The following is a 20,748-nucleotide window of genomic DNA, read 5'->3' as shown; positions in this document are numbered from 1 at the left end:
GGATACTAAACGATTTAAAATAAAATAAGTAAATAACCTTGATCAAGTTATTGGGGTAAAACCAAAACAAACTTGGCTTTAAGATTTGGGTTCCTTTGGAAACAAAACAAAAACAGAATTTGATAACAACGCAAGACGGCAAGAGGAGAAATAACGCCAAAAAATGTATTATAAGATCGAGACTCGAGAGTTCAGTATCCAAGTACAGTGTTCCAGGTTGCCTCAAGAGTTTCAGTACTACAAGCCAGAGGAAGAGAGCTTCGAGTCATCACATGACGCCTTTAGATCTGCTTTACCACGCGGCTTTGCATGGGAAGTACTCTATGTGTACTCAAGACCGCCTGTTATCGCCTTCAAGTTTAGACACTGGGGATACTTTGAAGGAACTTTCAAAGGTCATGCTCCTACTGGGGAAATGGTTCAGTTCCTGGGTCTAGGAGTTCTAAAGGTTATGTCTGAAGCATGAATATGTGTCTCTCCTAATCTTAAAATGGTTAAAACTCTAGCATCCGGATTCACATACTTCTAGAGGTTCTCTACAGGTTGATGAATCGCTTAGAGCAGAGGAGATTGAGATTTACTATGATCCAGGAGAACTGTTCGGGGGACTACTCAAGGGACCTCCTATATCAGAGACCAAAACCACAGACACTGGAGACAACACTGCAGAGAAAAAAAGCTGCCCATTCACACACTAAGAAATTTTATTTATCTATGAATGTCTATTGTCCGTATAACGTTGGTTTATACCAGAAAATTAAAAAGCAGAAGTGTATTTGACCCTTTAAAGAATATATTGTAACAGTCTCTTGGTTATTGATGCATGGAATAAATTATAAGTTGTGTTAGGCGTCACAATGATAGTACAGATAAATTACAACAAGAACTAGAATAAGACGGTTAATTTAACTGACCAATTTCTAGCAGAGCTCAACCTTTGCATCAACCCCAGTATGACATTCATCCATGAGAGCTACGTTCAACATTTCGGTACAAAATTGATCATCAGGTTTCAACCACAAGGCCTGAAATAGGAAATTTTTTTTTGAAAAATGTATAGCTCACCGACAGTCAGAGAAGAAAATTAAGGAAATAATTATAGTTCTAATATATAGTAGAGTGTATACCTTGTGATAATATGAGATGGCAGCTGAGAATTTCCCCTAGACAAGAATGAGATGGAAATGGAAATGGAAAAAATGTGATAATCAACGCAAGTATTGTTTCAAAGAAATGACTGTCGTTTAAAAGTACATTCAAATACCTGCAAATGGTAAGTGTAAGCCAAGCCGGAATAAGTGCTTAAGCTTTTTGTCGATAGTGTAAGTGCTTTCTCATAATATGAGATAGCTTCAAGGTCCTTTCTGTTTATAAGAAATTTCACGAGTCAATAACTTCATTACATTCACAACAGGAGATGCTAGTTGTGTGTGCACCAAAATACACCTTTGCTTTCTATATGCATGAGCAAGATTGACCACAGTTGGTTCCCAGGTTTCAGTTAATGCAGATGGTATATGGGACAATGTCAACTCAAACCACCGCACAGCTTCACCATACCTGAAATATAGTTAATGTTGTTGACTCAATTTACTGGATCATTACCTTTTCCCTATTTTATAGTGTAGCTTTGTCGTTAATAGCATTTGGAAATCTCAAGAGATAAGTAGACTGTAAATAGAAGAGGAACGCACTCTTTCATGTGATATGCAACAACTCCGAGTTCATTGTAAACAAGTGGATCCGAAGGGCATATCGCCTTTGCTTGCATGAAAAACTGGACAAAGACAAGGGATCAAAGTATATACAATATTTGCACAAAGATAAGTCAATAAGTCATATAGTTTGAATAGATCCGACAGCATTGTCTAACTTGTTACCTGGTCCGCAAGCTTGTAGCTGTGAGTTCGCATATACTCCATTCCAATGTACAGAGTTGGCAAATGACACCTGGAACAAGATAATATCAAGACTCAACCTGTAAAAAACAATTTGTGACGTAATAAGAACACTTCTACAATGCTAGAGGGCTAAGAATGACTCATTTTGGACACAAGTCACACATTTACAGTCACTAGTTTTGAAGAAAACAAGAGTAACTTGATTACCCTGGCAATAGCCTAGCGGCAGTGCGATAGGCAGACATGGCTTGGTCAGCCTCCTCTTGGGCAGCAAAGGAATTACCATAACCTATCCAAGCTGGTGAGAATGAGCCATCTATACTCGTAGCTTTACTGCAAGACCATATAAAAATAAATGGGGGACTAGGTCAGACACATGCACCTACCACTAGAGTTGATCAAGACTGCATAATGCCATTACCTAAAGTACCGCCGAGCTTCAGCATACTTTTTGATACAATAGTAGTAACAACCCACGGCAAACAATGACAACGCTCTACAAAACCACATATGAGTATTTATACCACAGCATCAAGCAAAGGAATCATGCAAATTTGACTCAGACACAAAAATGTGAAATCATTTTCACATGTTCAACGAGATGAAGTAAAGAAAACATATTCAACCAGAAAAACATGCTCTTGAAGTTGATTCATGGTCTTGACAAGCTGCGATTGGGATAAAAACTATATTGACATGCTCACCCACTGGCCATATAGCTTGAGTATGTAAATTTTATACTCACTTTAAAGGGTAGTCTTTTACCAAATTGCACGCCATTAGATAAAGCTCATTTGAATTACCAAGTTCCATGGCAGCGGCCAAATGTACCAAGGTACACTTCAAATGAAAAGGATCTTTCTCAAGGAGTCTGTCAAATAAGACCAAAAGAGATCACATTGCTATAATCATTCAAGTTTCATATTGCTCAAAATTTAGTCTCAGCAGTACTATACAACTTACGCAGAGGTTAGTTCGAAACACTTCTGATATTCACAGCACTGATGGTAGTACTCAGCTTTACAGGCCAACAGATCAGTGTTATTAGCCAATGTGATCATCGATGATCCAGAGACACTACCACTTTCGTTCTCAAGCTTCTTGAACTTAGCATCTATCGTGCTCTGTTTGTCATACTGGACATGAAGAACTAGTAAGGACCAAGAAGAAAAAGGAAAGATGCTTGCCAATAGAAATTAGCAGAGTAGAGAATCAGCAAGCAAATTCCAAATATAAGCGCCACATAACTATTGCCACATCGAATCAACACTGTACAACATAGAAATGTTTACCTTCTTTATCAAGCATGAATAGAAAGACGAGAGCCATCCGTCTTCTGGACTAGATTGCAGTGAGGAAAGCAGACTCGATTCTGAATTTATGTAATAAAAGTCAATTGAAGTCTCAGTTAACTTCTAATCATGTAAACGACTGCAACATGAAACAAATAAGACGATAAAATGAAGAAGAATGAAAAAGCTAAAAAACTATAACTCACCTTCTTCAGATGTAAGCATATGACTTTCAATGAGGCATTCCAAAGCCTGAAAGGATAGATTACAGAAATCACATCCATGTAACAGTTTTCTGATAACTACAAGAGCTACATCAGGTTTTTTACTACTATACAGTGATGAAGAGAATTTTATCTTCCCACATTAGCTTTGCAACTTCCCATGGTAACTAAAAATAACATGCAGCAATTGACTAGGGCGCTAAAAGTACCTCATAGCACAGAGGATCAGCCTTTATAGCAGCTTTGTACCTGCAAAACCAACCGAAACTAATGAGTTAAATGGATATGGAGTTCGAGATTCCCACACACCACTCAATCATGATAGATGGATCAGCCAGATTACACAAGAAGATCCTAATATTTCCTACTAGCAGTTCAGTGAAACTTAAATACATGCTCTCAGATCATGTTACACCACAAACTCAATAAGATCAGTCTCTCAAAATCATCAAAATGCAAATGATCCCCTGAACAAGAAAGATAAGTGAAAGAAGGCTCACTGACCATTGTCGAGCCTGAGAACGGTTTTGTAACGCTCCATATGCTTTCCCTCTTAAGAAGCATATTGCCGATGAAATCTGCAAAAGACAACCCCACATATATCAGTGCAGGTACTTGCAAAACCTTCAACCTCAGATGGTATAGTGGAGAAACCGTATATATTAGTCATACCGATTAATTTTATTCCAAAAGAAATTTCACTAAGTAAACCTTCTAAAGTCGTATACTACTACTACCTACAGTACATCTAGAATGACGTATGGGAATACATTTGAATAGAGTAAAAAAAAAAAAATCTAACTTACATTAATCTCTCGGTCCTCTGCATGTTTATCAAAATCTATGACGTTACCATCTTTGGCATCATAGACAATTCCATCTTCATCAACCTTAGCATCACCAAGCATCAAGAGACACTGATCCCATTCCTTCAATTCCTCCTGAAGAGACGACACACACATAATTTACCCGATAAACCCTAAAACCCTCCTCTAATCAAGCGAAACAATCTGTAATTCCTAATCCCATCCCACGAGAAATAGATAATTAGATAGAAGAAGAAGGGAGAAATCGGAATTACGAGGCATTTGGCGGCGAGGTAAACGAATCGAAGATCTCGGAGGACAATCTTAGAGGCGTTGAGAAGGTGAAAGGCGCGTCGGTAATGTCGGCCGAGAAAAAGAGCTTGAGCTTGCATATAAATGTCAGCTGGGTCATTGGTGAGTGCCGCTACTTTGTCGGCGAAGAAGATGGCCGACGAGTACAAATGCTTACTTACGCAGTCTCGAACCACGCCTCGGATCTTCTCAATTTCTTCTTCCCTCATAGCTTCCTCACCAGAATCTAAGCAAAAGATCTCAACAAAAACAAAAAAATTTGGGATAATCGGAAAATTGTGCGACTCCGTTTTCTCTCAGTCGTCGAGACAAAGCCAAGAGCCTCGGCGGGAGAGTGTAATTATAATAATAAAAGAAAACCGTATTAAACCGATTGGTTCGTAGCAAGAAATTTACCGGTTTGATGTATGGATAGGTCCACCGTCCAACCAAACGGCATCGTTTAGGAAAAAAATCGAGCGGTCGTTAAATAAATAAATATTATTTTGTTTTGTTTATGGGAATTCCAAAGATTGATTGATTGCGAAGAAGAGAGATGATGATCATCAGCTCCTCCATTGCATCATCATCATCCCTTTCTCTTCTCTCTTCGTCTCACACGAAATTCTCAATCGATCTCAATTCGTATCGGAACCATAGCCAGAGATGCTCAATTGTTTGCTCCGGCGTCAGAACGGAGAGAGTGATGGCTATGAACAGAGCTACGAGGCAACAACGGCAGAGTCAAGCAGCCGTAGTGTCCGCCACTGAATCTAGGGTTTCTCTTGTCTTTGCTCTCGCCTCTCAGGCGTCCTCTGTCTCCCAACGCCGTAAATGTTCCGTCTTTCATAGTCTTTCTATTGCCGTAATTTTTCTGTATCTGAGCTTCGCCATTGTCAAATTCCATTGTAGTTTTGGCTGATTTGGTGGTGGAGACTGCGAAATACGTGTTTCCCAAGAGTTTCAATAGCTCTAATCTTGAAGAAGCTTTGATGTCTGGTTAGTTTGTAGCTTAATTGTTTAGCTTTGTGTTCACTTTTTATTTGTTAAAGCTTGAATTTTTTTTTTTTTTCTGTAGTTCCTGATCTCGAGACAATGGATTTCAAAGTTCTAAGTAAGACAGACAAGTACGAGATTAGAGAAGTCGAGGTTGTTCTTAATTTCTATTATCTTGGTGGTTTCACTCAGACTCTCTGTTTTAAACTGGGGTCTTAGTTAGTTTGATGTTATGAATTTGGAACAGCCTTATTTTGTGGCCGAGACTACTATGCCAGGGGAAAATGGATTTGACTTCTATGGTCCTTCTAAGTCTTTCAATGTGTTAGCTGAGTACCTCTTTGGTAAGGTACTTATGAAGGCATTCCTTATGGATTTTGCTGCATCTTTTGTATGATTTTGAATTGTTGTTTTGCTTTAAATTTGGATACTTTTGTTTTTCATTAGAACACAATAAAAGAGAAAATGGAGATGACGACCCCTGTTGTTACTCGTAAAGTCCAATCTGTTGGAGAGAAGATGGAAATGACAACTCCGGTGATAACTAGCAAGGTATTATTATATCTCATCAATGGATCATGGAGCGTCTCTTTTTTGGAAGTTCTCAGCTTATTTTAACATAGATAGCATAATTTGGAGAATTGGAGTAGCTTTGAGTTAGTTAGTTTCTTCTGTTTATTACCATATCTAGTTGATTGTTACTGAGAGCATCACACTCCTATGCTTTAGAGTCTATATCAGTGATAGTGGATAGTATTATTTTCCTATTATGTACAATAAATGTTTTCTGAAATTGTCTCTGATTCATCTTTTATCTTGTTCTCGGTCTTACTCCTAGTTTTGTAGTATCTTATTTATTTGCATGTATACTGTTGCTTCAGGCTAAAGATCAAAACCAGTGGCGGATGTCTTTTGTCATGCCCTCAAAGTATGGTTCGAATTTGCCATTGCCAAAAGATCCTTCAGTCAAAATTCAGGAGGTGCCACGAAAGATTGTTGCTCTTGTCGCCTTCTCAGGTAAAGGATACTCGATTTCACTTCCACGTCTGATGATACTCTAGTTTGAATAATCAATGATATAGACCAGAGAACACCAAACCAGTTCCATTTATATATGCCTGTCTTCTCATGATTGCAACATGAGGTCAAAAATTTCAGCACAAATTTGCTACAATGAAGAACAAGTGTTTTTCTTGAAGCTAATGAATTCTCTAAGATAGTAATGTCTAGTCTAATGTGTAATATACAGTACACAACCTTGACATGTAAACACATAATAATGATTATTACATATTCATCATGGTTTGGAATAGTTGTCTTTCAGAGGGTACCTCTTAAAGCATCTAACATACTCAGATTTTTGTTGTTATCGGTGAACAAAATCAACTTTGTTTTCAGGCTATGTTACCGATGAAGAGATTGAGAAACGGGAGCAAGAGCTAAGGAGAGCTCTTCAAAATGACAAGAAGTTTCGAGTGAAAGATGGAGTTTCAGTTGAAGTTGCACAGGTTCATCAACAATCATAATTAAAATAATGAAAATCCAGTCTTATGTCTTAGACTCTCTACTGACACTAATGAGTTCATTTCCTGCAGTATAATCCACCATTCACTCTCCCATTTATGCGCCGCAACGAGGTCTCTCTCGAAGTTGAAACCAAAGAAGATTAACCCCCTCATCTCTAGTACATACATACATGTATATACATACACAGTTCAAACATCTGTGCTAAAGAAAAAACGCGTTTACTTGAATAATTGAAAATGAGTAGTAATTATTAATAAATGGTCTCTGTGAAGCCATTTTCTTCACCCACCATTATGGATCTTTGCTTTGCTTATAGGCCACTAGAGATGCCTATAGGCTTTAAAAATAAAAACAAATTCCATCTTAACAAATTCCCGTTTTCTTGTTTTGATACAAACTTTGAACATTCTACAAAAGGGGTTGCATCTATTACACTTGGAAGTTGGAGCAGTGTATCTGGGAATTACATGTGTTTCTTTTTTCTCTTGAACAAGCTTTGAGTCTCTGTTATCATTGTATGTATATATATAAGTATATGTCACATATATGTAGATATGAACATCCTATGGGCTAATTAGTTTCAGGAATGCTATCTAACAAAGGTCTCCAACCTTTATGACACTCATCATCGTCACCACCATCATCACAAAGATGTTGCTTAGCAAGAGTCCTATAAACCATATCATGAACTGAGCCTCCTTGAAGCAGCTTCTCAAGCTCTTGCTTACTTACAACCATCTTCACTCTCACAACTCCATTAGTCTTCTCCTTAGTGTTGTCTCCACAATCTGTTAATCTATCATCTTCTTCTTCTTCTTTATCCACCTCTGGAATTGAAAATCTGACTTTCTTCATCGTCTTCATGTTCTTCTTGGTTGTGGTCGTCTCCTTGGGCAAGAGATAGTAAAGACGACCACAGAGAAGCTTGGCTTGTGGATGAAGATGGCAATTGTTGGAGAGAGAGTCAAAGAGGGAGTAGTGAGGAGAGAATTGGGTGAGGATGTGATGAACCTTCATGGGTCCTCTGTATTCAACTACTTTCCCATCGTTTCTCATTATCTTTATCACTTTGTTCTCCATTACTAAACAGTTCCCCATACTTATTACTTTAGTTTGTGATTTCTTTTGTAGATAAAACTAATGCTTAAGAGATTATATTTTTTCGTCTCTTGAGTTTTTTGGAGACTTCTGTTTGCACATACTTATAGAGCTTACGGTTATGTAAATGCCCTTGCACTTCGAGAGTATTCATGAAAATGCCCTTATCTCAGATGGACCCCTAATTGATCTTTATCTCATTTTTAAAAGTGTTTATATCTTTCGTGGTGGGGGTGTGGTCGGGTGGTGCTCTCCTAATTATATATTTTTAAAAATTGGATCTCCTAACAAAAATAAAACTAATCGAATGTAGATAAATATCTTGTAATATTAGTTGTAGTTAGTAGTTGTGGTGTAAAAGGTGGTAAATGTGACTAGTGTGGTCAGAATATATCAAGTAAAAGGATTTGAATCAATGAAACGTAGTTAGGCTGAATGTCCCCAACGGATGGTATCCTCCAAAGTTGCATGTCGTGCATCACCGCACCATAGCATGCATCCAAAGTGTATGTTCATGAGTTATGTAAGTGGTATAAGATACTCAAATTGATTAGATTAAAATTACATTTATCACCAAACCCTTCAATATTATATTGTTTAATGACTCCCCATGTTCTTGTTGAAAGATATATATATATATATATATATATATTGTTCTTTTAAAGAATTGAACTAGTGTCACTTATAACTTATAAGAGAATGTTAAACTAGTTTTGTATATTCAAGTTGTTTGATTAATAATGATTCATTTCATGTCGGTTAAATTAATAAGGATGGTGGTCACATATATAATTTCTCTTCGTTTGTTAAGGAAAAAGAAAAGATTAAAGATTTAGGAACATTCATTTGCCGCATCGATAGAACTAAACACTAAAGCAGACCACGTTATGTTTATAAATAGAATTGACTAAATCTGTATTGGAAAGAATTTAACACTTTTGTGATTGCATTACACCAACCATATTTATACGTTAGTGAACGTCTAACCACACTAGATTCAACTGTTACAACTTACAACCATTCACAATCAATTGACCAAAAAGAAAAGGATTGTAGCGGAGGCTTGCCTACTTCATAAGGTGGAGCCACTAGGACTCTAGCTAGGAGGACCACAAAAGGAGTCCAAATGACTTTTGATGAGTGGATGTCACTTCCAAATTCGAACCACAACTTGATTTCTATAATCATTCTTACATTGAATATTGAGAAATATTTCCAATTTCTCTTAATTGCTAATATGCGCATGCAAGTCCCACTTTCTCCTATACTAATCTCTGTTCTCACTATACGTCATGTTATAATTGCTTTTGTTAAAATGATTAGTAAAAACGCTATACCTTTAGATAGATATGTGCACTGTCAATAGATTTGCATTGCAATATCCTCATTTGTTTGCATTAACTCAAGTTTTGTGATTTTTATTGTAGTTTTGAATTGTTGCTCAAAGCTATATAGCTTGACTCGGTATTGTGTCTTTCGTAACGTCGGATCTTTAACATGTTGTTGATTCGAACACCGTTTGCTACGAATCTAGCTTATAATAAGTCAAACCAAGCGAACAAGATCCATGCGTAAAATTCATCCAAAACTTAGTTTTCATAACGTACGTGGGTATATATCCTAATAAATTCCAAAAAGGAAAATAATCAAATCGATCTCTTGCACGCTTGAATTTGGTAAATTACGTACTCTTTATTTTGGCTATTCGCCAAACTTGATTTCTTGTGATCCCAAAAGAAGTAAGCATTCGGGTCTGCCTAAAATAAATTTTGACGTCATCTGTTATACTTGCACAAAGAAATACTGGACCGTTAAGGCATATACATAGCCTAATCTATAACAAGAAAACCGAACACTCTTTACAAACTTAGTTATCTATCTACTTCTTGCCTAGCTAGTAGTTTCACCAAAGTTTCTATATCCATCACTATCTCACATATACACATTTATACATATAATCCTACGTACTTGCCCCCTCTTGATAACGTAAGCTTCTGCAAAGTTGATATTTTTGGGTAGTGTGGTCCATTTCATCAACTAAGTTTTAAGTGCTTACGATGTTAAAGTGGGTTCCATAATAGGTTCCACCAATGAAGCATGTTTCGTATTCTGTATATATTTTTCCTTTGTAAACGAGAATTTTTAGGTATGGATTCATATTAATCCCAATACATATGATACGATAATCATACCAAGTGCATAATTAACGTATTGGAGAGACCATAGGTGGGTTTAGATATATTATTTACTTTCCTTTTTCTTTTGGTCGGCAAAAGTTATGTCCTTTTTTTTTTTTTACTGAATGTGGGTTTTAACTTTTTCGTTGACCGTTGATTTAAAAATCTCAAAAGATAAAGAGGTAAGGATTAAGAAAAAAACATACAATTCATGGGTGGGTAAAGAAGAAAAATCTAGGGTTGTTTTTTTCTTTCTTTGGTAATATAGTGGATGTTGATGAATGATGATCTAAGCCAAAGATAAATTAAAAAATTACTAAATAAAGGATTTGATTTGCCTTTGCTTACAATGTAGGGCACTGATGAGTGCACTCCCCCCATTTAGTGGTGGCGGCAGAAATATTTTAACATGATACAGATGGAAATTTTGTTGTTGTTGTAAAATATGATGAATGATACCCTATGCATCCATATCATGAATTTCTATGCATACAAATCTCATCACCAAGTTCCACATCATGATAATTATAATATACATAAACAAGCCTGTTCTTTTTTGAAAAACATGAATAATAATTAGTTTAACACTACATTAGGTGGTATAGTCATCTATACTGATTTAGATTAGGTGGTATAGTCATCTATACTGAAGGGAAAAAAAGTCATCTATACAATAATAAATGGAATAACATCAATAATGATTTAAAATATAACTTAAATGGTATACGATCAGTAATTTTGATATCATGATGAACGATGATAAAACATACAGATTAATATCAGTAAAATAATTATTATTATCTACAATGAATAGTAATATTGTATCATGTAACAGATTTCTTACAAAGTCATGGGATTCCTCTGTTTACAAATTACAAGTTCACCTATGGAAACATAAGCTTTGGCACATACTAAAAAAACGACAGTCAAATTTTAATACACAACATATATAGGGATATTGTCAAACATACAATTTTGGGCTTCAAAATTCATATCTATAAGTTTTACTCATGTCAAGCGACATTCTAATAGTGTTGCTGACATATAGCAAAGTTAGAGTGTACTAATAATTCTAATTTTATGGTGCTAACTGTAATCCGCCTATTTGGCTTGCCAACAATTTGCATTTTGATTTTTTTTAGTTAATAAAATTTAATTTCGACGAAAAAAAAAAAAAAAAAATATATATATATATATATTCGTGAGAATTTGATATTAATATAATACTTTTAATCGTTATCAAACATAAAAATGTAGATATTTAGAAACTATATATGGATCTAACTACTTGGTTATGACTTGGATTGGAGACACCAAAAGGTCTACTAGATTTTGTGGGGTTCATATTAAAAAATAAATGTAATATCTGTAAATTGAATATTAAAATTTTAAGACAAACGTTATGGCCAAAGTTTTGAATCAGCTTACTAACTGTTGGCAAAATAATATTTTATTGCTAATTAGAGAAATCACTACTACTAATCACATATAGAAACTAAAGAAAATTCCTAGATCTTTTCTAATATTGACATTTAAATTCATATTAATCAAATGAACGACAACAAAAAGAAATTAAGAAATGATGGATCACATCACCTTAACTACTATTATGTCCTTCACATCTATCATATATTCATATTTCACTTAATCATAAGCTAGGTATTTACTTTTTTTCATCTCATTAACTGTTAATGATTAACCTCCTTCTTATTCATTAATCATTATGCACATCTTTTGCATATCATTTTTCCCTTACTTTACCATACCCAATTTATTACATTTTATTAAATTCATCATCAAAATAAAGTTTTTTGTTATTTTCCTTGTAGTCCATATATTTATATTATTGTGTATATACATATATATTTACCAAATACATATATGTGTGTATATATATATATCTAAACAAAATCCTCAGTTTGCTTTTGCAAAAAAAAATCATTGTTTTCATAGATATTATATTATATTATGAGAATTTGGATATTTAAAATGTTTTTTATCTCTTTATTTATTATTATTTGCTTATTTGGTTCTCAATTAATTTTCACCCTTTCCAAAATATATTGGGTGACATATTTCTATTTTTAATGTTCTTTTTTTTTTCCTAAACTTTGATGAATTGGTTATATTATTAATATATGAAATTGTTGTTATTTTTCACCACACTTGATTTTTTTTATTAACGAGCTATATATAGATTGAAAATTTTAGATGCGTCTAAGTTTTGTTATTGTTGTATTTATTATTACTAGGTTCCCAATTATTATTTTTTCAGGAATTTTTTTTAATCATTCAGTTTTTCTAATATCCTGATGTAATTATTCGTTTACTTTGACCATTGCTGTAAAAAAAAAATATTTTTACCATAGGTTAATTGTTAAGAAATGCAACCTTATACAATACTAAAGAAGTATAAGGCTGTCCAATATTAAAGTCATAAGGTTACATTTTCTTGGATGTCAAAAAAAAAACGATTTTAATTCTCATATTACTATTTAATATACATGATGAGATTAAAGGTTTGTAATAGACAGTAACTCCAATAACCGTCAAATTCTTTGTCGAGACAATAAAAGAACCGGTTCGGTATGGGATTAAATTGAACTGGTTACGGTCTTAAAACCGGGTCAAGGATTTATAACCTGATTTTGACTTTTGGTACAATATCTATAAAGTTCTGATCGCGTCTCTCGAAATTAGGGTTCTTTCTATTATCTTCTATCTTCTGAGCTTTCACTCTTATCGCCGCTAAAGCTCTAACCCGTCCGCAGAGCCTCTCTAACAGGTTCTCTTCATCTCACTCATTACTTGTTTTATCTCGATTCCTGCGTATAGAGATCGTTTTCTATATGTTTTTGCTTCTGATTATCTTATTCTGAAATCATTTAGAGTCGTTTATGATCTGTATACAGTTATCGTCTCCTGCTTTGTTAGATATCAGTTTAGCTCCTGATTCATTGAGAAACCAAGCTTTTGAGCTTAAGAAATGTTAGGGTTCTTACATTAGGATAGGAGGATTTAGAAAAAATTGAGACTGATTGAGAAAATCTCATTTACTGGCTTTTCAAAAAGCATAGAGATGATATCTTGAGTTTTCTACATCTGGGTTTTGAAGTTTATCTCTTAAAGTCTATTGCTTTGATGTTTTAGTCTGATTCTAATGTACATTGCTATATATAATGAATAGGTTACATTCATGTGATCTCTAGTTCGTTTCAGTTAAATGTGATTTTGATAGCTTCGTAATCTTAAGTGTTGCAAGTTCCTAAGTGCTGTTAGTTTCTGCATTTGCAACTGAGAACAGATTGAGTAGTGCTTTCTCTGCTGTTTTTGTATATGCTGTACTCCTGAGCTGATTGCTTTATAAAAGTTATACATTTCTGATTCAAATGTGAATATATATCTTTTGTGATTCAACCTTTTGTAAAACTCGTTTCTGATTGTTTTTGGGTTGTTGAATCAGGATGGATTCTCAGATCAAGCACGCTGTTGTTGTGAAGGTGATGGGAAGGACTGGATCAAGGGGTCAAGTGACTCAGGTTAGAGTGAAGTTCACTGACTCAGACCGTTACATCATGAGGAACGTCAAAGGACCAGTCAGAGAGGGAGATATTCTCACCCTGCTCGAGTCCGAGAGAGAAGCCAGAAGACTCCGTTGATTCTTTTGCTCTTGCCAAAAGTTTTTTTGGTTGCTTTAAAGAAGAAACAAAGATGTTATTGTTTTGGTAGTTGATGAATTCTATGTTTTTGTTTTCTCTATGTAAACTTTAAATCATCAAAGACTGATGCATTCTACTCTGTTTCAGTTAGATATTTTGATTTGAGTAATGAAGAAGTAAAACATTGGATGGCTCAAGTTGATCTTGGTGTATGAATAGTTTTGTTGTTACTGATGATTTGTAAAACTAGTACTAACATATCGAGCCAAATCAGATAGTATGAACATCATTATTTAAGATTGAAATGGTCAACTCTGTAAATCAATGAGTCAACGTGTTACGGTGTTCGGTCAACAGTCTGAGCTGAACATTAGTTCACTTGAGATTGTAATTGGCCATTGATTGAATTCTCTTTTTAAACATTTAGCAACGAAGAAACAATCTATTAATAAACCAAAATCACATCAACTATTGTGTGGAGATCAAACCATCTTCAAACATGGTTGTTCAACCGTAACCAATAAATGTACCGGAAAATTGAATCGGCTTCAACCACACAACAATATAGGCATCTACAGTACGTATTTGGAAGCTAACTGAAACATCTCAGAGAGAGTTACTTTACTTGTAAGTTGTCGTATATGAAACTGGGTCAACAGTCCAATGTGAACATTAACTCAGTCAATTAATAAGTCCAATTGACATGTTAATTCACGAGAATCACGACTGTAGTAAGTGCATGCAGTTTCAAGAGCTACATTTAAAAAGACAAGACAAGGAAGATATAGTTTCAACGTTCAACAAAAAAACCTCACCTCCTCATATTTCACATCCACTGAACTTTTATCATTTTTAAAAGTTATAGTGTTGCATGCAAAAATTTTAAGAATATAAGTTACATTTTTTTTTGAATAAAATGTAAAATTTATTCGAAAAAAAGACTGTTGTGTTTGAGAGTTTCTGGATTCTATCTCTAACTAATCTTTAAAATAAATGCTAACACTGATAAACAAAATTATAGAATAAGATTAAGATTAAGATTAATATAAGTTACATTTACACATTTTTTTTTTGTTAGGAATAGAGTCACAAATCCACCTTTAGTTTTGGACTTCCTTACTTCCTACAATATTTTATGAATAATTTTGTTTTATTTGATCTAAATACTCGTACATATATATATATATATATATGTAAAGAAAAAGGTTAATTTTACAATTTTATATTGTATTAAAGTTATTGATTAATTGATTGCTGAAATTTATTTTTTGTATCAAAGTGATTGTTTAATTAATTAAATTAACTAGAACGTCTAAATTTTTAAAAATAAATTGTAACGCATATATATATATATGAATAGAAGTTGGGTCAACAGTCAAAAAGAACATTATAAACTCAAGCAATATAGTCTTTTATTTTTTTGGACAAACTCAAGCAATATAGTCAAATCTTTCACAAAAACATCTCATCATCCAATTTCGTTTCCTTAAACAGCTTAATCATTTATCAAAATTATGAGGTCTGCGATGTTGTTTCTGTTTTCATGTGTTATCATGTTCCTTGCTTTGAATCCAGTTCGAGGTAGTATATCAATCTTTTTTCTTTTTTCTTTTTTCTTTTTGGCTTTGATTTGTTAACTAGCATAACTTAGGAATTTGATTGAGAAATTAGTACTACAATCAATTAAAGGGAGAAATCACTACATCATAATTTTAATTTCAATTTTGTGATACCATTTGTTCATTTTTTTTTTTTTTAAATTGACTGATGAAAAAAACAATAGAGATGGAAGCTCATAATACCAAGATGTGCAAAATCACTGGATTATGGGAGGCTCGAATCTGCACTGGTGACTATAAAGCTAGAAATGCTACATGCGCGGCAGCTTTTGCAGAGGAAAAAAAAATTGTTACTGATTGCACTTGCGAGGAGGCTAGTTCTCCTGATCTTATTTGTAGGTGTATGACTCCATGCTAAAGGTTTTAATAAAACCGTTTTATTATAATTGTATCAAAGTTATGAGCTTTGGGATAGTGTTGCATGCAAAAATATTAAGAATTTACATTTACATACATAAAAAGACTCAAGCAAACTAATATATATAAATAAATAAAAAGGAACTGATAATGAAAAAAAAACTAAAACTGAAATAAAGAAATAACAAACTCAATGTAAGGGGGGGAACTCCTGAATGTCTATGGCCCCCATAAAAGAAATGAGTTCCCAACTCATCTCTATGCAAGTTCGTAAGGTCATAATAAGTACCATGTAAATGTGTGTTATCAACTCTGGGATCAGCTAGAAACTGCAGGTGTTATTCTACCACTTGCAGGTTCTGGAAATAGCTAGCATTTCGGAATTAAACCTTCTTAGGGGAAATGACCGGAGTCCATATGCGTCTTTGTGTGTCGTCCGAAGCCGTACGAGTAAACAAAAAATAATAATTGTTATTGACTACAGTTGCAATGAGATTAGTTATTTTGATCTTTTTTGTATAGTGTGTGTGTGTGACTCCATAACTAAATCATTAACATTTACATTATGATTATTATTATCTAAGCAAACTATTATTTCTCTTAGTCTTTTTGGCAAGGACAGATTAGAGAGACATATAAATATATATATATATATATATATATGTTAAAATGTTCAATTTATCTAACAATTCAATTAATTTATTAGGGATGTATAAACTGAAAATAAACTGGAAATAAATATTGTTGCTTATATTATGCTTATGTTATTCTTAGATTGTGCTTATATTATTCTTAGATTAAGCTAAAATTATGCACATTTATTTCTTTATTTTTGCTATTAAGTTATTCCGAAGACCCTGAAGCCTTCTTTCTTATTGAGAATACAAACTGATTACAGCTGAAGCTATAAACACGCTTTATATTGATTTAAAACGTGAAAAATAAAAAATTAAACTCACAGTTCCTCTAAATTAACCAAGTTGCCAATTTGGGGAGGAATCCTGCCTGAAAACTTATTTCCCTCTAGCTTCTTGCATTGAAAACAAATTTTACACGTAATTTTTGAAACAATTCAATAATGTAACAAATTTTTTTTTTTGAAATCCCTATGTAAATATATAATCCCAACAATACTATAAATTAATAATTCTCTCTCTATATATATATATAAGAAAATCCCTATGTAAATATATTTACACATATAAGAAAATTTAGAGAATATGACTTGTGCTGTTCTTTTTTCTGAAATTTACATTAATTTTTGTTAAAATCCATATTTCTAATATTTTTGTTGTATTATCTTTTGTTTGGTGTTTACTTCGATAGATGAAATTGTTAACTTTTTTTGTAATTGAGAAACTATTAATTATAACAATTAAAAAATTACCGAATTATGAAAATATCTCCATAGATTAACAATTATTAATGTATCTATAAATTCATACTCTATAAAATTAATAAATTTTCACTATTATTAATTTATAGAAGTTATACTGTATATAGCTCACAAATTATCTTACAAAACTTCTAGACGCATTGAAGCCCATTCATCTGGTATGGAACCAGTCAAGCCGGTTGAGGTTTAGGTACCTGCACCACCAATACATTACTAATTATATTTTACTGTTCAAATTAATAAGTCATCCGCACTCTGTAAATTATGACTTGATATTTATATTTTAAAAAGTGATTACTTTGTGATAATCTAAATGATATTAATGAGTATGGGTGTCTAATCAGAGTTTTGGATTGGATTCCGTTCGGATTAGGTTTAGTCACTCCGTTTTGAATTAGACTTCATCAGAATAACATGTAATTACGATATACTGTACTTACTTCTTTTCTTTTTGACATCTGTCGGAATTGTACTTACAGTAGCTTCCATACGAACCGGTTCAATTGAATCACTCCGGTCCGGTCTGCATTAAACGATGCGTTTCACTTCCCAATTTTTAATTTCACTTGTAAGTTTTTTCAGTAATTTCAATAATTCATAGTATATTTTAGCTTTTCGTCCACAATCTTTAGATAAATAAATAAAAACTATCATTGGCTCTCTATCAAGCGACACAAAAGGCGATCTTCACAACCGTTTCTGTCATTGGCTTTTACAGGCCGCCGGTATTTGCCGGTGGTTCTTCTTTATTTTTTTTATTGATTTGTTTTTCTCCTGTTTTTTTATTTGCCTTGGGAGGCAGCCAATTATATCGGAATTTTTTCCGATCTATCTCCTTTTTCTGGATGTTGGCAACGCTTGTGTTTGTGTTCACAATCGATTCTCAGTTTCATAAAAAATCGATGCCAAATTGGGAAGCAGGGGTATTAACCGGTGTCCTCTCAAGCAAATCGTTTATGTAATTTCGATTTGGAAATGTTCATTTAGCAAGTGGAATCACTTTCGTTTCCAGCATCTTCTTCCGTTTTGGGAGGCTATTTATTCATGGTTCGTTAAAATGTATTGGTCTCCTGGCTTCACACACGACGAGCCTATTATCTTCGTGAACAATCTCTTGATTTTTTATGATGCCTGATTTCCACAATCCCCATCACTAGAAGGGATTGAGTAAAGTCCACAGAGTTTTATGGCATATCGATCGGCGATTGTGGGATCTAGGCATAACAATTCTATGGAGACTGGAAGAAATAATGCAAGAGAAGATTTTGAGTATCACCAGTGATATAAGACAACTATGGAATTTCTTCTATGAGAAGATAGGCAAGAAGGACGATGTCATAATTTTGGGATTAATTCTAGAGAGAGAAAGAAACATGTTTAATAATCTGTTGGCGAGTAAGGCTTCGTTATTCAAAGCATCGTGGAAAGTCGCTTCTCTATCGTTTTTTTATTGTTAGGTTATGTATTTGTGGATGTGTATTTTAATTTGCTCAGTATTGGTGTAATTCTAATCTATCTAACTCTTGTATAAGATTCTGAATCATTGAATGAATGAGAACGAAGTGTTAAAAAAAAATATATATATATTTTAGAAAATAGTAAAATACTATTTGTGGATATACGAAACATAATGATGATGGGAGCTATTGTTCATCATCACCTCCTGATTTATTTATTTTACTTCCTTCACAAGCATAAGAAAAGCAAATTTCATCGCATGCCTTTCTCACCATCACTGTGATCATGTAATTAACTCAATTTAAAGATATTTGGTTTAAAAAGATGTGTGATCAACTTAATCCGATAGAGATGACAAATTAAGAAACATTTGAGGTTGTTTATTCTCTTCTTAAACCTTTTCAACACCGAAAAAAATGTTTGTGTCTCTCTAATTATTCATGCCTTGGATATTAATCTTTTTATAATATCCATATATAAAATAAATAGATAAAGCTTAGGCAAACAAATTCATCATTTTGAATATCATGGCATGCGCACATAGCACGCCTAATACGTGCCTCTGTTTCAACCCAAGTGATAGATTTTGGACCACACCAAGACTCGTTTGTCCATTTGGTTAAGCCTTAACCAAAATCACATTATAAACCGGGGATGACACCAGGATCAGAACCATGGACTCCAGTTATATTTCAACTTTTATTCGCAATTCTATTGTTTTGGGATTAATTTGTATCTTTGATTTACATCGACGAATAGTAAATTCTATTAGAGATCTGTCAATCAAGCCCAAAAAAGGGTTTATCAGTCAATGTACCGGCCTAACCACTCCCATAGATAACCAAAATCACATATCCAAACATGGTTTTACATTTGGTACAATTTCACAGTATCAAGTATGGCAATCTGGTTTTGATTAATCAACAGTACCAAGCAATGTACCGGAAATTGAAACCATAATATTTACCCCCTCCATCTCCAAATAATGCCTATTTAAACCGGACATAACACAACGCTTCTCCACACCTCAAGTAAAATGGAAGCAAACACTCTGTTCTTTCTAAAAGCTCTTCTTCTTCTCTGTTTTAATGTATGTTTCACATTAGCTTCAGACCCCGATCCGATCCAAGACTTCTGTATACCGAAACCTATGACATCTCCTCATCATGACCATCACTTCTCTACCAACCTCCCTTGCAAAAACTCCTCCGAAGTAACCACCGAAGATTTTGTCTTTTCCGGTCTAAAAACCGCTGGGAACTTTACTGAGACGGGGTTCGCCACCCTGCCTGTAAGCCCGACAAACTTCCCGGGACTTAACACATTAGGCTTGTCGTTTGTCAGGGCTGATCTCAAACCCGGATCCATAAACCCGCCACATTACCATCCACGGGCCACAGAAGTAGCTCACTTGGTTAAAGGACGGGTTTACTCCGGTTTTGTTGACTCGAACAATAAGGTTTACGCCAAAGTGATGGAAGAAGGAGAAATGATGGTTTACCCAAAAGGGCTTGTACATTTTCAGATGAACGTCGGAGATGTTACGGCCACTATCCTCGCTGGACTAAATAGCCAAAGCCCTGGGATTCAGAAGATACCGTCGGTGGTTTTTGGGTCAGGGATCAATGAGGAGTTGCTTATGAAAGCTTTTGGGATGAGTATTAAGCAGATTGGTACGTTGAAGAAAAGATTTGATCCTGTCATGTCTAATGAACATTGATGTTTTCTCTTAAGGGGATTATTATATGGAACTTGTTAAGTTATTTATCTTTAAGTAATCGTTCTTGATCACTTTATTATTTATATTTTTGACCCCAAATACGGTCGTCTTTATGCATGTTGATAGTTTCTTTCTACATGAAATTATTATTGATTGACCTATATTAAGTTTGGTAACATCACTCACCAGCTTTGTAATTTGACAACTCCAATCCACAAAATATATCA

At 34.0% G+C, this 20,748-nt stretch overlaps 5 protein-coding genes, 1 long non-coding RNA gene and 1 pseudogene across 10 annotated transcripts; 5 read left to right on the top strand and 2 right to left on the bottom strand.

The window, feature by feature from the left end:
- Window position 1: 1 nt before the first annotated feature.
- LOC104759575 (anaphase-promoting complex subunit 6-like) lies at window positions 2–4,857 on the bottom strand. Of its 4 annotated transcripts, none has more exons than XR_015578974.1 (17): window positions 4,499–4,857; window positions 4,224–4,358; window positions 3,922–3,995; window positions 3,627–3,666; window positions 3,400–3,445; window positions 3,194–3,273; window positions 2,865–3,037; window positions 2,647–2,772; window positions 2,323–2,397; window positions 2,109–2,234; window positions 1,881–1,978; window positions 1,695–1,777; window positions 1,447–1,560; window positions 1,265–1,364; window positions 1,128–1,163; window positions 915–1,025; window positions 2–663 (listed from the first exon to the last, which is right to left on the bottom strand). XR_015578974.1 is itself a non-coding variant. In XM_087482882.1 (17 exons), the coding sequence occupies exons 1-16, from the start codon at window positions 4,742–4,744 to the stop codon at window positions 921–923; spliced, it is 1,629 nt and encodes a 542-aa protein (XP_087339008.1). In that variant the 5' UTR covers window positions 4,745–4,857; the 3' UTR covers window positions 2–663; window positions 915–920. The 4 variants fall into 4 exon arrangements, 2 of the variants coding, with proteins under 2 accessions (XP_087339008.1, XP_087338972.1); XM_087482882.1 differs by having other exon boundaries at window positions 1,881–1,950; XR_015578954.1 differs by lacking the exon at window positions 2–663 and having other exon boundaries at window positions 793–1,025.
- On the top strand, window positions 164–858 carry LOC104704093 (pathogen-related protein-like). Its single transcript, XM_019243400.2, has 2 exons — window positions 164–448; window positions 543–858. Exons 1-2 carry the CDS (start codon window positions 164–166, stop codon window positions 696–698), a joined length of 441 nt encoding a protein of 146 aa, XP_019098945.2. The 3' UTR covers window positions 699–858.
- A 154-nt stretch (window positions 4,858–5,011) lies between the features above and the next one.
- On the top strand, window positions 5,012–7,321 carry LOC104759504 (heme-binding-like protein At3g10130, chloroplastic). Its single transcript, XM_010482438.3, has 8 exons — window positions 5,012–5,344; window positions 5,427–5,513; window positions 5,593–5,663; window positions 5,758–5,859; window positions 5,958–6,062; window positions 6,392–6,527; window positions 6,909–7,018; window positions 7,106–7,321. Exons 1-8 carry the CDS (start codon window positions 5,071–5,073, stop codon window positions 7,178–7,180), a joined length of 960 nt encoding a protein of 319 aa, XP_010480740.1. The 5' UTR covers window positions 5,012–5,070; the 3' UTR covers window positions 7,181–7,321.
- Window positions 7,322–7,400: 79 nt separating this feature from the next.
- Window positions 7,401–8,210, bottom strand: LOC104759418 (uncharacterized). Its single transcript, XM_010482371.2, has one exon. The coding sequence runs from the start codon at window positions 8,133–8,135 to the stop codon at window positions 7,608–7,610; it is 528 nt and encodes a 175-aa protein (XP_010480673.1). The 5' UTR covers window positions 8,136–8,210; the 3' UTR covers window positions 7,401–7,607.
- A 4,776-nt stretch (window positions 8,211–12,986) lies between these two features.
- LOC104759357 (small ribosomal subunit protein eS28z/eS28y) lies at window positions 12,987–14,168 on the top strand. The gene is made up of 2 exons (XM_019245451.2): window positions 12,987–13,097; window positions 13,776–14,168. Exon 2 carries the CDS (start codon window positions 13,777–13,779, stop codon window positions 13,969–13,971), a length of 195 nt encoding a protein of 64 aa, XP_019100996.1. The 5' UTR covers window positions 12,987–13,097; window position 13,776; the 3' UTR covers window positions 13,972–14,168.
- A 1,180-nt stretch (window positions 14,169–15,348) lies between these two features.
- LOC147949516 (uncharacterized) lies at window positions 15,349–16,051 on the top strand. Its single transcript, XR_015595189.1, has 2 exons — window positions 15,349–15,552; window positions 15,755–16,051. It is a non-coding gene; the product is annotated as an uncharacterized LOC147949516 (long non-coding RNA).
- A 3,761-nt stretch (window positions 16,052–19,812) lies between these two features.
- LOC104759262 (germin-like protein subfamily 3 member 2 pseudogene) lies at window positions 19,813–20,682 on the top strand (annotated as a pseudogene). The gene has a single exon (XR_015578876.1). The product of XR_015578876.1 is annotated as a germin-like protein subfamily 3 member 2 pseudogene (transcript).
- The last annotated feature ends 66 nt before the right edge of the window (window positions 20,683–20,748 follow it).

This window comes from Camelina sativa, chromosome 1, assembly GCF_030686135.1.
Source record: "Camelina sativa cultivar CO46 ecotype springtype chromosome 1, ASM3068613v1".
Classification (NCBI taxonomy): domain Eukaryota; kingdom Viridiplantae; phylum Streptophyta; class Magnoliopsida; order Brassicales; family Brassicaceae; genus Camelina; species Camelina sativa.
Note: the sequence above shows the minus strand (reverse complement) of the source record. Positions and strands in the feature narration are given on the sequence as shown.

Bases quoted from the DNA above. Each gene is read 5' to 3' on its own strand.
- LOC104704093 (XM_019243400.2), top strand. From the start codon at position 164: ATGTATTATAAGATCGAGACTCGAGAGTTCAGTATCCAAGTACAGTGT. The intron at 449-542 runs GTTATGTCTGAA...GGTTCTCTACAG, and splicing joins TGGGTCTAGGAGTTCTAAAG to GTTGATGAATCGCTTAGAGC.
- LOC104759575 (XM_087482882.1), bottom strand. From the start codon at position 4,744: ATGAGGGAAGAAGAAATTGAGAAGATCCGAGGCGTGGTTCGAGACTGC. The intron at 2,773-2,864 runs GTAAGTTGTATA...CTTATTTGACAG, and splicing joins TGTTTCGAACTAACCTCTGC to ACTCCTTGAGAAAGATCCTT. The intron at 1,951-2,108 runs GTAATCAAGTTA...ATCTTGTTCCAG, and splicing joins GCCGCTAGGCTATTGCCAGG to GTGTCATTTGCCAACTCTGT.
- LOC104759504 (XM_010482438.3), top strand. From the start codon at position 5,071: ATGATGATCATCAGCTCCTCCATTGCATCATCATCATCCCTTTCTCTT. The intron at 5,514-5,592 runs GTTAGTTTGTAG...TTTTTTCTGTAG, and splicing joins TGAAGAAGCTTTGATGTCTG to TTCCTGATCTCGAGACAATG. The intron at 6,528-6,908 runs GTAAAGGATACT...CTTTGTTTTCAG, and splicing joins TGCTCTTGTCGCCTTCTCAG to GCTATGTTACCGATGAAGAG.
- LOC104759418 (XM_010482371.2), bottom strand. From the start codon at position 8,135: ATGGGGAACTGTTTAGTAATGGAGAACAAAGTGATAAAGATAATGAGA.
- LOC104759357 (XM_019245451.2), top strand. From the start codon at position 13,777: ATGGATTCTCAGATCAAGCACGCTGTTGTTGTGAAGGTGATGGGAAGG.